Source organism: Trichechus manatus, unplaced genomic scaffold (assembly GCF_000243295.1).
Source record: "Trichechus manatus latirostris isolate Lorelei unplaced genomic scaffold, TriManLat1.0 scaffold00112, whole genome shotgun sequence".
Classification (NCBI taxonomy): domain Eukaryota; kingdom Metazoa; phylum Chordata; class Mammalia; order Sirenia; family Trichechidae; genus Trichechus; species Trichechus manatus.
Window position 1 is genome coordinate 9,238,413 of NW_004444048.1, and position 14,314 is coordinate 9,252,726.

The 14,314-nt window shown below is 35.8% G+C and overlaps 1 protein-coding gene across 5 annotated transcripts in view; it reads right to left on the minus strand.

Moving 5' to 3' along the window:
* Positions 1–14,314, minus strand: part of AMN1 (antagonist of mitotic exit network 1 homolog) — an 87,749-nt gene that overhangs the window by 21,718 nt on the left and 51,717 nt on the right. For 4 of the 5 annotated variants that reach the window (XM_023738091.1, XM_023738090.1, XM_004383618.2 and 1 more), the window contains exons 4-6: positions 12,785–13,002; positions 12,414–12,470; positions 4,239–4,350 (exon numbers count right to left, since the gene is read on the minus strand). In XM_023738091.1, the coding sequence (XP_023593859.1) occupies positions 4,239–4,350; positions 12,414–12,470; positions 12,785–13,002 (387 nt within the window). Of the gene's footprint in view, positions 1–140; positions 1,764–4,238; positions 4,351–12,413; positions 12,471–12,784; positions 13,003–14,314 lie in introns of those variants that run through there. The other variant, XM_023738088.1, reaches the window with a different exon arrangement.

A 14,314-nucleotide genomic window follows, 5' to 3' on the forward strand; every position in this document is an offset into this window, starting at 1 on the left:
TTCTTCTGCTTTCTGGCCCTTGTCACTGGACTCCTGTACCTCGTTAGTCTCATTTGGTTTTACGGGGCTGTCCACTCCCAGGCTGAACAGTGAATCTCGGAGGTAACTTCACCACTGAGGTAAAAGGGTGTCTGGGGGCCATACCCTCGGGGTTTCTCCAGTCTCCTTTAGGCCAGTAAATCTGGTCTTTTTTTTTGTGGGTTACAGTTATGGCTTCTAGAAATTTTAAGACCTAATTCATAATGTGAAGTTCTGTTTAAAGTCTGAATGTAAAGTTAAGAAATTCTATAAATACTTAAAAATATAGTAGAGAAGACAGGTTAATTCAGGGAATTTGATGGGAAACTACAGTGGACACTGTCAATTTGAGGGTCAGGTTGCCTTGAAGATAACATATTATAATTGCACATACTCATATATGAACAATTCTGTAAGTAGATAAGCAAAAGTAAACGTTATATAAAATGTTATAAAAGAAGAAAGGACTGGTTATTAGGGGCTAAGGGGAAGAAGAAACGGGAGTTCCTACTGGAGGGGTACTGAGTGTTTGGGATGATGTAAAACTTTTGGAAATGGTTAATGGTGATGGTAGCACAACATGGAAAATATAATTAATAAAAACAACAACACCACTTCTTGCAGTCTTTGTAGATTGGCTCTGTGCTGAGGCACTTCTTCAACACTTTGCTAGACTTACACTGGGCCTAGAGATCTGCCTTAGTTGAAAGTCTAGGATTTTCTTCTGTGTTTGCTCAGCATATGCACCTTGCCATGACCATTTGTGTGGGTTTCTACATTCCAAGGTATACATGAGCCCTTCTGAATGTCCCAACTTCCCAAAGAAACTCTCTTCCCAGATCCTTGACCTTAACCCTAAACTTTATATTGTATGTCTCAATCGCCCTCTCTTGCCCTACGCAGCTATAGGCCTTTCAGTTTGCCATAAAATGATCTGGGTTATGCCCTCCCCTCATGCACAAACTCTTTTGCATTATCAAATCTCTCATTTTTATGACTGATCATTATAGCCAAGGGAAAATTAAGGTCCACAGAAGTTAAGTGACTTATTCAGAGTTTTAGAGAAATGTCAGGAGACTGAGGATCAGTGCTCACTTCACTATATCTTGAGATTTTACTCTTGGTCTTGATACTATTGTAAAACACTGTTTCACACTGAGAAAATAACATTTCAGTATCTCTCTCTTATTCTGTGAATCAGGGGTCAGAAAAATAATATATAACAAAATGAGGGAGTTGGCTACACCAATCAAAAGAAGTATTCTGTGCTATAAAAATTGGAAAATACCTAAATAAACAAAGTTAAATAGGTTTCTTAGCTATAGTACTTCTCAGAGCTTTGATAAATTAATGCTCATTATGGTGGTATGTTGCTTTCCAAACTTCTTGGTCATAAATACTCTGTGTTTTATGCTATATCTATGGATGTCTTCATGTAACACAGTTGATAAACGCTGGACTAGATAATTTTTCAGGTCAAAAATGTTGTGATTCTATCCCAAATATTTTTAATTCATGCCATTTCAATGTCTACTTCCACCAGTTGCAGCAGCCACATGAAATTAACTGATTTGAAAGAGATACGGTGTTCGTGTTCCAAATGCTGACGTTGATAGTTTTGCTTTACGATAATGCAATAGTTCTCAAAGTGTGGTCCACAGATCCTACAGTCTGAGACCCTATCAGAGTTGTGAGCTGAACTAGTCGTTTTTTTCACAGAACACCATTTTTACCTGAAAGAAAGACTGACAACATGAGGTTACTCAGACTTGGGTACTTGCTGACATTTTCTTGAAAAGGAATGAAATGAGCCTGTCAACTCAAAGAAAACAAATGATAGTATTTGATGCCAGTGATAAAATTTTAGCTTTCAAATGAAAATTAAAAATTTTGAAAGTTGTTAGCTGCCACTGTGGTCTTCACAACTTCCCAATACTTTTCTGATGATACTGGGGGTGATATTAACAAGTGTGATTTTTTTAAGTATAGAAATGTGACAACATTTGGAAGAGCTGCATAATTCAGAGAACCAATATTTTCTAAATTACCAATGCATGATATTACAAAATCATGCATGAGTAAAAGATTAAAAATGCAAGAAGTGGATTGGAATGTGTGTGTATGAAAAGGTCATTGATAAAGTTTCAGCTTCCATGCCGTACTAGCCTTTAAGAAATTATCACTTGTTGAGTTTTGGGGTAATGTCAAAGAAGACTATCTACAATAATCTGAAAAGGTAATGAATATATTTCTCTCTTTTCCATGAAATGGGTTTATTATTTTTTAATAAAAAAATAAATTTATTAAAATTTCTCAGTTTTAATTTCTAATACAGTAAATATGATAAATATAACCCACATAAACAAAAACTCTTTAGTATCCTCAATAGTTTTTAAGAGTGTAAATGGGTCCTGAGACCCACCTGTGAAATGCTGCCATAAAATGTTATCCCAATTACTGAAGACCACAAATGGTTAAGTTTTATTTCATCACCAATATAAGAATACAAAGGAAAACCAATAGAATTTGTTATGAAATATAATGGGGAAATATAGAATCTAAAATCTTCTTAACTGAGTTACATTTCTATCACATATCTTCTAGTAGGAAAATAAAACCAAAATACTATAGGGAAGGAGAAAAACATGATTTTAACATGAATATGTAGGTAAACATCATAGAACATTATTTCTTATAAAGAATAACCCATGGGACACGTTTTGCTTTCAAATTAACACAACTACTTAACAATGTGTATGGAACATTGCTCTCAAAGGGGGCTAGTTTTGTTTTGGGACTCTCTATTCTCCAGTTAGCCATGCCCCATAAATTAATAAATTTCATGTTTATTTACAATATGCAATCTGAACAGACCTATTCTGCTAGCAAATACCATTAGCATATTTATAAGGAGGTCTCGTTTAGCTAATCATTCTCAAAGGTGATCCAGAGTTGGGAAGGGGTGAGTCACAGTCTTGATGGCCACTCTTTCCTTCCTAATACCAAAAGGATTGAACTATAGAGACAAAATCCCCTGGACCAGGGAAGAAATGGTCTATAATCAGGGCTAAAAGAGTAAACTATATGTTCATAATTTATGGACTACAGTTTATGACGGATATTACAGAATAAACAATATAATCATTCCATAAATACTCTAGAGATTACAAGTAAGTAGCTTTATTTGAACAATTTTCTAAGCACATTAATTTGGAAGTCTACTGAATAAATAAGAATTTCTTGAAGTAGGAAATGGTTAGGTAGGCTCTTAGTATTATGAATCAGCTTAGGTTTTTGCAATGTATTTTCAGGTGTTATAACCTCTAATTGATCACAGGCATGGGAATGGCTTCTCTGATTGAGGTATTTTTTTTTTTTGTAATTATAATTATCATTTTGTTTTGTGATTAAAAACGTTTCTAAATATATTATGACATTTTTATATAACAGTATTTTTAACTAGTATATTAAACAAGCATGACTGTTAAGGTACAACCTTAACAGCAATTCTATCTTTGCCTCCTTTTGTACCATTAAAACTGTTCAGTGAGTAATAATTCTCTGCTCCTGAATAAAAATTTTGGTAATACTATGACTTTCTGGTCATTCCTACTATAGAATGCCCAACTATGTTTTAAGTTGCAGTATATAAACTGTATTGAGATCCCATCAATCTCTCCCTCTCTACCCATCTCTCTAGGCTGGCTCTCCCTACCATCATGCCCCCTTCTGGTCTATGGAAAACACTTAAGTATCTTCAAATTCTGGGAGTTTAGGCTGATTCTAATGCAGCAGCAGCAGCAAACTATCCTTCATTCCTCCTGTCAAAGAGGTAGCCTGTGCCTACTTCCCAGCTGCAGAGGAGATGTGTATCATGTCTGGATAGTCCTGGTTAATTTTTACTGTCTACATAAAGCATCATGTTTAATATCATGACCACAACCACCATTACCACCACCACTACCATCATATCATCCTCATTATTGAGCACTTACCATCACCACCACCACCATCATCATCAGGATTAACATTTATTAAGTCCTTACTATGTGCTAGGCAACTTACAAAGATTTATCATATAATCATCATGACTAAGCCACGACATAGGTACTATCATTATGCCCATTTTACAGATGAGGAAACTGAATAAGTAATTTACTCAAGGTTACATAGTAAAAAATGAAGCCAGGATTTGAACGCAAGCAGTCTAACAGACTAACCTGTTATCAGGGGGCATCCATGGAAGAGGAATATACATATCTGAGGGCAGCAAGTAAGGACAGCTTCCACAGCCTCATCAGTCAGATTCACACAATGTCCCATGTGAATCTGCTGTTTTAAAAAAGAAAGAAATAGGTCTATAATAACGGTATGAAAAAGTTTTAGAAATACTCTGATACAAAAAAACCAAACACCTACTTATAAGAAAAACTATACAGAAAGGGCCAATGTAAGCCTCCAGTAATTTGTAAGGTGCAGTAGCTTTAAAAGTTAAATAGCTAGCCATTTTGGAAAACAATTTGGCAACATCTATTAAAATTAAAGATGAATATATCCCAGAACCCAGCAACTCCAATTGTAGATGTCCACTATAGAGAAATTTCTGTACATGTACACAAGGAAACAATTTATAAATATGCTCATTGTAATACTATTTGTAATAGTAAAGCAGTGGAGAATTGGTAAATAAATGACGGCTTATCAATATAACAGAGTAAGATAAAACAGTGAAAATTAAAAACATCTTCTTGTATTAATAGATATAAATCTCAAATATAATGTTAGTTCAATCACTTTGGAAAACCTTATGGTAGTATCTTATAATACTAACCATGCACTTACTATCTGACCCAGCAATTCCACTCCTAGGTATTTACACAAGAAAAACAAAAATACATATTTATACAAAGACTTGTATGCAAATTTACATAGCTATATTAATAAAAGTCCAAAATTGGAATAACCAAAATGTCCATCAAGTGGTGAATGTATAAACAAACTGTGACATATCCATACTAAGGAACACTACTCAGCAATAAAAAGGAATGAAATATTAACACATGAACAAAATGGACGAATCTCAAATGGATGAATCTCAAAAATTTTATGCTAAATGAAAGAAAGTAAAAGAAAAAAGAAAAAGTTATATACGGTATGATTCCATTTATATAAAATTCTAGAAAAGGTGAAAACTATAATGACAGAAAGCAAATCAATGATTGTCCGGGGTGAAGGTCAGGTAAGTGGATCTACTACAAAGGAACAGGAGAAAACTTTTTAGGGTTATCGAAATGTTCTAGTTCTTGATTGTGGTGGTGGTTACATGACTGCATAACAATTACAAAAACTTATCAAACAGTACATTTAAAATGGGTACCTTTTATTATATGTAAATTAAGCTGCAATAAAGCTTGACAATTTTTAAAAAACATAATTTTGAATAAAAAAACATTGTAAAAGGACACGTACATTGTGAAAGTGTTGTATAAATTTTTTAAAAATGTAAAACAATACTATACCTTGTTTATGGATCTATACACATATAGAAAAAGTATCCAAGCATGCAAGGAAAATACATAGTCATCTTTAGAATAGTGGTTAACCTCTGGTGGAAGAAAGGGGTGGGTGGCTTTAGATGTAACTTTTAATTTTAAAAAAGGAACAGAAACAAATGCAGAAAATATTATAATTCAAGTGATGGGTCCACAGGTCTCTGTTATATTACTTTCTATAATTTTCCATATATTTGAAATAGTATAAATGCTTTGCTTGATGAACTGATTTCAAAATTAGCTTAAAAGTGAGAAAAACTATATTCTCCAGTTTAGTTAACGACAATGATATGAATGACAAAACTAGCACCGATAAATAGATTAAAACAAGAAAGGAATGTGACCTTCACCCATTAATATTAAAACTTCAGCAACTGTATTTTCTTGAACTATTTGGAATCTCCCTTTTCACATGAAGCTTTTCCCAGGCTCCATTCACCCCAGCCAGAGTATTCCAATCGGCCCCAAGTTAGACCTAAGTTACTAAGAAATTACTACCTGCTCCTTTCTCAAGAAAACTGCAGAGGAACCCTTTTGTTCTTGCTCGTACCAACAACTATCCTCACCGAAACTTACATGTCTGAGTGCTTAACCCAAACTCTACAGTCAGTCACATCACCAGGGGGGTGAGGGGGGATACTCCCTGACACTGTTAGAGGGGGTGACACCAAAATGACCCCAGGGTCCACAGCCGCAGCAGGTATGGGGGACCCGGCGATGCAGGGGGAGGGGCCGCCAAGGCAGTGGCATCACTGTGGCTGGTGTCAACCATCACCCAGTGCGCTAACTTGTCACCCCCCCCATCTGCCAGTCAGGGTGCAGGGGGGTGGGCCATGGCGCCCCTCTTTGGGCAGAGAGAAGGGTATCTGCCTTGGCCAATGGGAGAGGGGAGGAGCTGCAGGAAGGTGGGGGAGCGAGGCCTTGTGACACATACTCAGCCCTGTGGGCGGAGAGGCAGGGCCAGGCCGCTCCACCCATTCCACACCCCCGCCACTGAGGGCATCGCACCATGAGTTACTGCACTGGGTGACACCAAACCTACTGATGCCACTGTCTGTCGTATCTATTCTCAGAACCTCTACTTTTCTCAGAGTAGCTTTGTCCCTCAAAATCCTACAAAAAACCTCCATTCCTGCTTAATCACTCAGAGCCATTTTTTCAGAGGCTGTCTTTCCTGCTGCATATTAGCTAATAAAAAGAAACCTTTCTTTCCCTCACCTTTCAATAAGGCTTGAAAACAGCTCAATCTCCTTTTTACAGAAAGGATCTAATTTATTTCACTTCTGAGATCAAACCATATTAATGTTGTCTGTACTTAAAAAAACAAAGAATTGCCGTTTAGTTGATTTCGACTCATAGTGACTTTATAGGACAGTGTAGAACTGTCCCATAGGATTTCCAAGGAGCACCTGGCAGATTTGAACTGCTGACCTTTTGGTTAGCAACTGTAGCTCTTAACCACTATGCCACAAGGGCCAGATGAAAATCACCAAAGATAATCATTAGCATTATTGCAGTTAATATATTTACCTAAGCAACACATTTAGCCCTCCAACATGATAAAGCTTTAACTTGTTTCTCTGCCAGTCTGTGCAAGATCAAGAGAAGTGTAAGATGCAGTTATAATCATAAATTCTCTGATAAACATTACCAATAATGCTACCACTGAGAGATAATCACTTTGAAATTATTTCTTTCCAATCTTTTCTCTATATATATGTTCATTAATAGTTTTAATAACAGTTAAACAAGTTTTCTTAGAATATAGACCTTTGTTGTTTTCCCTTAAGATTAAGATAATGAAAAGTATTTTAATTACCATATTAATAACTATTTTGTATAAACCAATATGAAACCTGTTGCCATCAAGCAGATTCTGACTCATAGCGACCCTAGAGGATAGAGTAGAACTACCCCATAGGGTTTCCAAGGCTGTCATCTTTACAGAAGCAGACTGTCACATCTTTCTCCCATGAAGCAGCCGGTGGGTTCAAACTGCCAACCTTTTAGTTAGAAGCCAAGCACTTAGGTTATTTATATTTGTTACTGAGGGGGACATAAAATATATTGTTTCAATCCCTCTGCTGAAATTCTCCATCTGTTAATGTATGTTGTCCAGCTTTCCCCCGAGATCCTTTAATATATTTATCATGATTATGTTAAAATTCCTGACTGGATAATTTTAAAATCTGATCATCTCTGGGTCTGGTTCTATTGACTGTTTTATCTCTTAATGATAGGTCATAATTTTTTGCTTTTTGTGTGTGTCTTGTAATTTTTTATTGAATGTCAGATATTGTGTGTAAAAGAATAGCAGAGACTGAAGTAAATAATACTTACACCCATAAATGGAGATATCTTTTCTGTCAGCCTGTAGTATATGGGTTAAATCAATCTAGTCTATAGTTGAGCTTTAGTTACATTTAGCGCATCACACTCTTCAAATTCCTCCACTGGTGGACCTTTACTTTCTTGTATTCAGCATTAGGCCTCAAGTTTCAGACAATTTCTCTCATTTCTCCTGCTCCAACCTCATATCTCAGCAGACCCTGAACACCTGTACCAAAAAGAGGCTCTCTAGTACTTCTGCCCCTTCCCCAGTGGTAAACTGCTGTTGCTGAGTACCTGGCACAAGGCCTAGAGTATTGGGGTAGTGAGCTGAGACTCACTCTTAGCCCATCTCTCAGTTCTATTCTACCCTCAGACTTAGACAAGCCCTAAGACTTAGGCAAGCCTATGTCTAGGATGGGGGAGGTGTCAGTCCTGCCCCTGGTAGAACATCACTGACTGGCAGTTGGTGAAAGACCCCATATGCAGAAAAATTAGGCAGGCAGGAGAGGATGTCATTCAGCTCTCCTGTCTTTCCCTCAGTTGCAGAACCCCCCATAACCTTGTACTCTGTGCAGGGGATAGAGAGCAGGAGGGTTTCCCATCCTCCCCAATGGCAGACAACTGTTGCCTTGTACTTATGTAGGGTTTAGAGCTCAGAAAGGTGTTTCTCAATTCTTCTACTCTACCCTCAAACTTAGGCAGGCTTACATGCCTATGCCATCTATTACACCTCTCAGGTTATTCTGATGATCAGCAATGTTTGTGAACTACTGGTTAAAGTTATATGCAAGAACGTGTTTCTTATGTAGATTACAAGATTAAATACACACTTCTACTTGGATACATATTGAAATATATTATAGTTCAATAACTATAATTGTTTGTCTTCCTATATAGTCTGCGAGACTCTTGAGGGAAGACATTAGGTCTTATACATCTTTTTAGCCACATAGCCACCAAAGTATCTGGGACATGTTAGATACTCAACAAATGTTTACTGAATTAAGTTGATTGTCTTTTGAAACAGAGTATTTTATATAAACCATTTCAGGAATACGAGCCACATAGCTTGTTTCTACCTACATATATATTCTCCATCATTAGCCTTTAATGCAATTTAACACAGGCAAATTAAAATTAGTCTTGAGTTTCCAGAAAGACAATCGGTGTGTCCAATTCATTTATGCTGTTACCCCTTCATCCTCCTAGTAATGTCCTGAGAATCATAGCCAAACACAGAAAAGATGAAAACCAATTTGGTTTGTAGACTTTCCGGTGTTTTTATTGACAATGTGATGTACCCAGCATATCAGGATTAGGTAAAATGATGTCTCAGCTCAAAAGCTGGAATAACCCAAGGTTTTTGATTGACCATACCAAACCACAGTTACACTAACAGTAACAGAGTAACAGTAATAGAGTAACCCCTCTGAACCAGAAATAGTGGTCAAATCAATATATGCTCTTTCCAAAATCCAGTGTCAATGCATAAAGATAAGTACCAAATTACACAAAGTCTATATAGCAGTTATAGGAAAGGTATTCCAAATGTAAACATGCCCTAATCACAAAGGGGACTGTAAAACATTCTTGAGGTTAACACAGAAAAAGAAATATAGGATGGTCCAAAGGAGCCTTAACCATAAACTCATACAATTCTAGCACAAATGATCCCCAACTAAACCCAAGAAGCATTATCCACAGGGGATAATGTAGGCTAAGCTGGAGTTTGGGATGTCTAGTGCAGATTTTTGCCTTTGAAGCCAATATTGGGCAAAGGGCAACTTTTAAAGCCTTATCAACACATGGGCTTACCATGAGTCAGATTTGACTCCACTCAACAGGTTTGGTTTGGTTTTATCGACGCATGCCTGTCATGCTGAGGTTGATCTCCATCATCAGTCTTTAATGCAATTTAGAGATACTGCTTGTGATATAATTAAATCCACTAATGATAATAAGCCAAAATAAGGTAAAGATGAATCTTTAGTACTTTTAATGTCATTGAAATAAATAGAAGATAGCTTCAATAAGTTAAAAGTATCTCACGATGACTATAGATTAGTAGATTCTGAAGACTTCTATAATTAAAGTGGGATAAATTGAAATTGTGTAATACCCTGGTGACGCAGTGGTTAAACGCTTGGCTACTAACCAAAAGGTTGGCAGTTCAAAACCAACAGCCGCTCCTTGTAAACTCTATGGGGCAGTTTTACTCTGTCTTATAGGGTCACTATGAGTCAGAATCAACTTGACAGCAACGGGTTGTTTGCTGTTGAATACTCATTATTTCTAATTTAAGAATTGTAAATATTGTAGATATTTTTAATTATTATGCTTTTATACTTTTAATTTTGGTAAATATGAATATTATTTATAAAGAATTACATAGGTTCAAGGAACTTCAGAACCCTTAACCCTATTTTTCCTATAAGGTATTTTCTTATCTATGATTGTGATAATAATGGGATAATACTGTCCCTGGAGAAGGACATCACATTTGGTAAAGTACTGGGTGAGAGAAAAAGAGGAAGACCCTAAAGGAGATAGATTGATACAGTGGCTGCAAAAATGGGCTTAACCACAGCAACAACTGTATGGATGGCGCAGGACTAGGCAGTGTTACATTCTGTTGTACATAGGGTCGCTATGAGTCGGAACCAACTCAACGATACCTAACAACAAAAACAACATTGTTGTAAGAATTAAATAACCTAATAAATATAAAGATAGAGGGTCAGTGAAAAAGAGGAAGACCCTCAATGAGCTGGATTGACACAATGGGCTCACACATAGCAATGACTGTAAGGATGGCTCAGGACCGGGCAGTGTTTTGTTGTGTTGTACATAGGGTCACTATGAGTAGGAACCAATTCGACGGCACCTAACAAAAACAACAAGAAATATAAGGAAGCACAGAGGCTGACATATACTAAGTGCTCAACAAACATTAAAATTGAAAATAGTAAATATTATGGCAGAATTTATTGCCCCTACATTTAGGATGCAATTTGAAACTTGGAACTCGGTATAAGAAAAATATGGTAATTTCTTAATAAAAAGAGTTTTAATAATACTATATATGTGACAGTAATATAAGCAGGACCCAGCTAAATAAATATCATAAAAAAAAGAATCTCTTTGGGAAATATTTCAAGAGGAAATATTCTGGCAAAAACATGGCACTGCCATTCTATTACAATAGACTAACATTTATAATTTACTTATAGCCTACTTAGTTTCAAAAAGACTTTTACGTGCCTTATTTTTAAAAAACATGGTTATATTAAATAAGAGTTAAAACAAACAAACAAACAAAAAACACCGTCAACTGGGGAAAAAAAACACACCAAAATCCTGAGATAAAAGGCTGCTTAATATATCCAGAAACAGGATATAGGTGACATATCAGTCATTGAATCTAAAGGCTGAACAGTAATTTAAAATGTTTTTAAATGGTTTTATAATACAGCTATCAAGAAAAATAGGATGCAAGAGACTAAGGAGTCCTAGTAGAAATATCAAACATGATAATACTAATGAATGTCACTTTACATTTATAAATTTTCACAATCTTCATCCATAATAAGAGTATCTTTAAATCTGTTAGAAGCTAAAACTTCTATAAAATAAGAACTTTAATTGGAAGTAAAATGGATCTTTATTTTAAAACACACTTTATCCCCTAACTTTACCAGTTTTTCTTTAGAATAAAAAGGTAGAGGAAAAAAAAAAAGTCCATGGAATACCTAACTGATAATAAGGCATTGGTTGCTACCCTTCTGGAGCAAAATAGAAGAAAACTAAAGACTCAAAGAAAAAACTAGTCTACAGGACTAATTGCCTACAAGAACGACGGCCTCATCTATCTAAAGAACAGAACTAAATGGTGCCAGGCACCACTACCGACTGTTCTGACCGGGGACACATACATGGTCCTGGAAAGGGAGAAAATTGTAGAACAAAACTCAAATTCTTAAAAAAAAAAAAAAGGCCAGACTCACTGGACCAGTATAGACTAGAGGAACCCCTAAGACTATCACCTTGAGATACCCTTTAAATTTTGAACTGAAATTACTCCCAGAGGTCAACCTTTCAGCTACATAACAGACTGGCTCATAAAATAAACAATATCACCCATGAGTACTCTGCTCCTTCTACTAAAAAAATCATCTATATGGGACCAAATGGTCAACATTTACCTTAAAGCAAAGATGAGAGGGTCGGGGGTAGGCGTGTAGAGAAGCTGGATTAATGGAAGCAGAACCACCAGAACAGAAATAATAAGAATGTTGACACAATGTGGAAAATGTAACCATTGTCACTGAACAATATATACAGAAATTGTTAAATGAGAACCTAATTTGCTGTGTAAACTTTCACTAAAAACTCAATAAAATATTTTTTAAAAAAACCAAAAAAATAAGGCATTGGTTGTCTGCTGGTTTAAAAAACAAGTTCTGAGGATAATATAAAAACACAGCATCATCTTTATAAATATTGTTTAATTACCTCTAATTTCTTGGAACAAGGCCCACTAACAAGTGCAATCACACCACTGTCAGATACCTATGCAAAGGGAAGAAGAAAGAAAGCACATAAATGGAGATGACAGAAGTAAAATTTTCTAAAAATTATTTATCATTAGAATAGTTTTATTGCCTCCCATTCAGCAAACATGTGTTTTAACTATACATACCTTCACCCTTGTTACTTAAAATAATCGAGGGGAATGCACCAAACTACACTGCAATTATTTAGCTACCAAAGCATGAAGTGGCCAACGTTTCAATAACAACAACAACAAAAATTAATAATTATGTCATGGAAATACATTGGGCAAACCCATAGTGTATATGTTTCAAGTCTATGTTTGCATTTACCTGAGTAGCTGAAAAGTCAACACACTGCAAAAATAGGCAGTTTTCTCCTAATGCATGTAGGGACACATCAGTAATACCTAAGCAGCCACCTAAATCAATGACCTTTAGCAGCCGGCAATTGAGTGCAAGAGCAAGGACTCCTTCATCAGTGAGATTGCAGCATCTTTTCAAAAAAGCTTCATGCAGGTATAAACAAGATGAAGCCACAGCTTTTATTCCTGGGGGAAAACATAATTATATATTGATGAGATATGTATGTATACACATGAGAAATGTTACTGTTTCTCATTTTAACAATCACCAGTACTAATTCATCTAACTGTATATAGATTACCCTTTTTCAAAGTAGTCCATCTGTGAGGATGGACTTATTTTCCCTTGATGCTGTCATTATTCAAAACTCTTCTGGAATGTTTCAAGAATTTTCTAAACAACCTGTGGTATATTCTTCAGAATATCTGCAATTGATGGCAAGTCTATTTAAGTTTATATTTGCTTTTGAGAAATAGCTAAAAGTCATTCAGAACAAATTTGATAAATAAATAGTAGATGATTCCCTTTTGGTTAAATAAAAGTTTCAAAGTAATAAAGTTAATTTTCTTGGAGACTCCAAAGGGAAATAAAAAGTTAAATTGCCCCAATGTTTTAAGCAATGGTCTTCATGCTTATCAGTAGTAATCATACCTACACCTCTGCATTCTCCCTTCCCTCTTAGATTCTGTCCTCAAACTTGGATTTCTTTACTGTCACCATGTTCCTTCTCTGTTGGCCTGGACCAATCTGACATTTTTACTGAGAGTCAAGAAAAGAGAAGTCCTTGAATTCAACTAAGCTGACGTAAATGCACGTGGGAGACTGGTGCAGGACATTGTGTCCCATACATAAAAGAGTACTTCAGGGCTCCTGGGCCCTTCAGTCATGAACAAACATTGTAGCATTGTTAAAAGATACTTCTATGGACAAAATAAACAAACAGAAAGATAGTAAATTCATAGATAGGTCATTTTATTGTTTCTTTGAGAAAGAACTGTTATTTTACTCACCAGAGTCCAGTCTGGAAGTTCTTTTTAGCAACTCATTACTTCTGTAAACATTTAAAAATTTACGCCTCTTTGCAATATTACCAACGTCCTAACTTGCTAACCAAGATGACTGCAAAATATAGCTAATCACCCACAAAATTTTCCAGAAACCTAGTTGGCCAGATAAGTTTCTCTTCCTTAATTTAACCAGAGAAATAGTCCATGTTTAAAAAACTGGTAGACATCCACTATTTCATTTAATAGTAACAATAAAAAATTTAGTTTGTATGGCTATGTAAAACTAAGCATCGCGCCCAGATGGCTTCACTGAAGAATTCTACCAAATATTCAGAGAAAAGCTTGTACCAGTACTACTCAAATTATTTCAGAACATAGAAAAGGAAGAGGATACTTCTGAACTAATTCTATGAAGCCAGCATAACCCTGATACCAAGATCAGGCAAAGACACCACAAAAAAAGAAAATTACAGACCAATATCTCTCATGA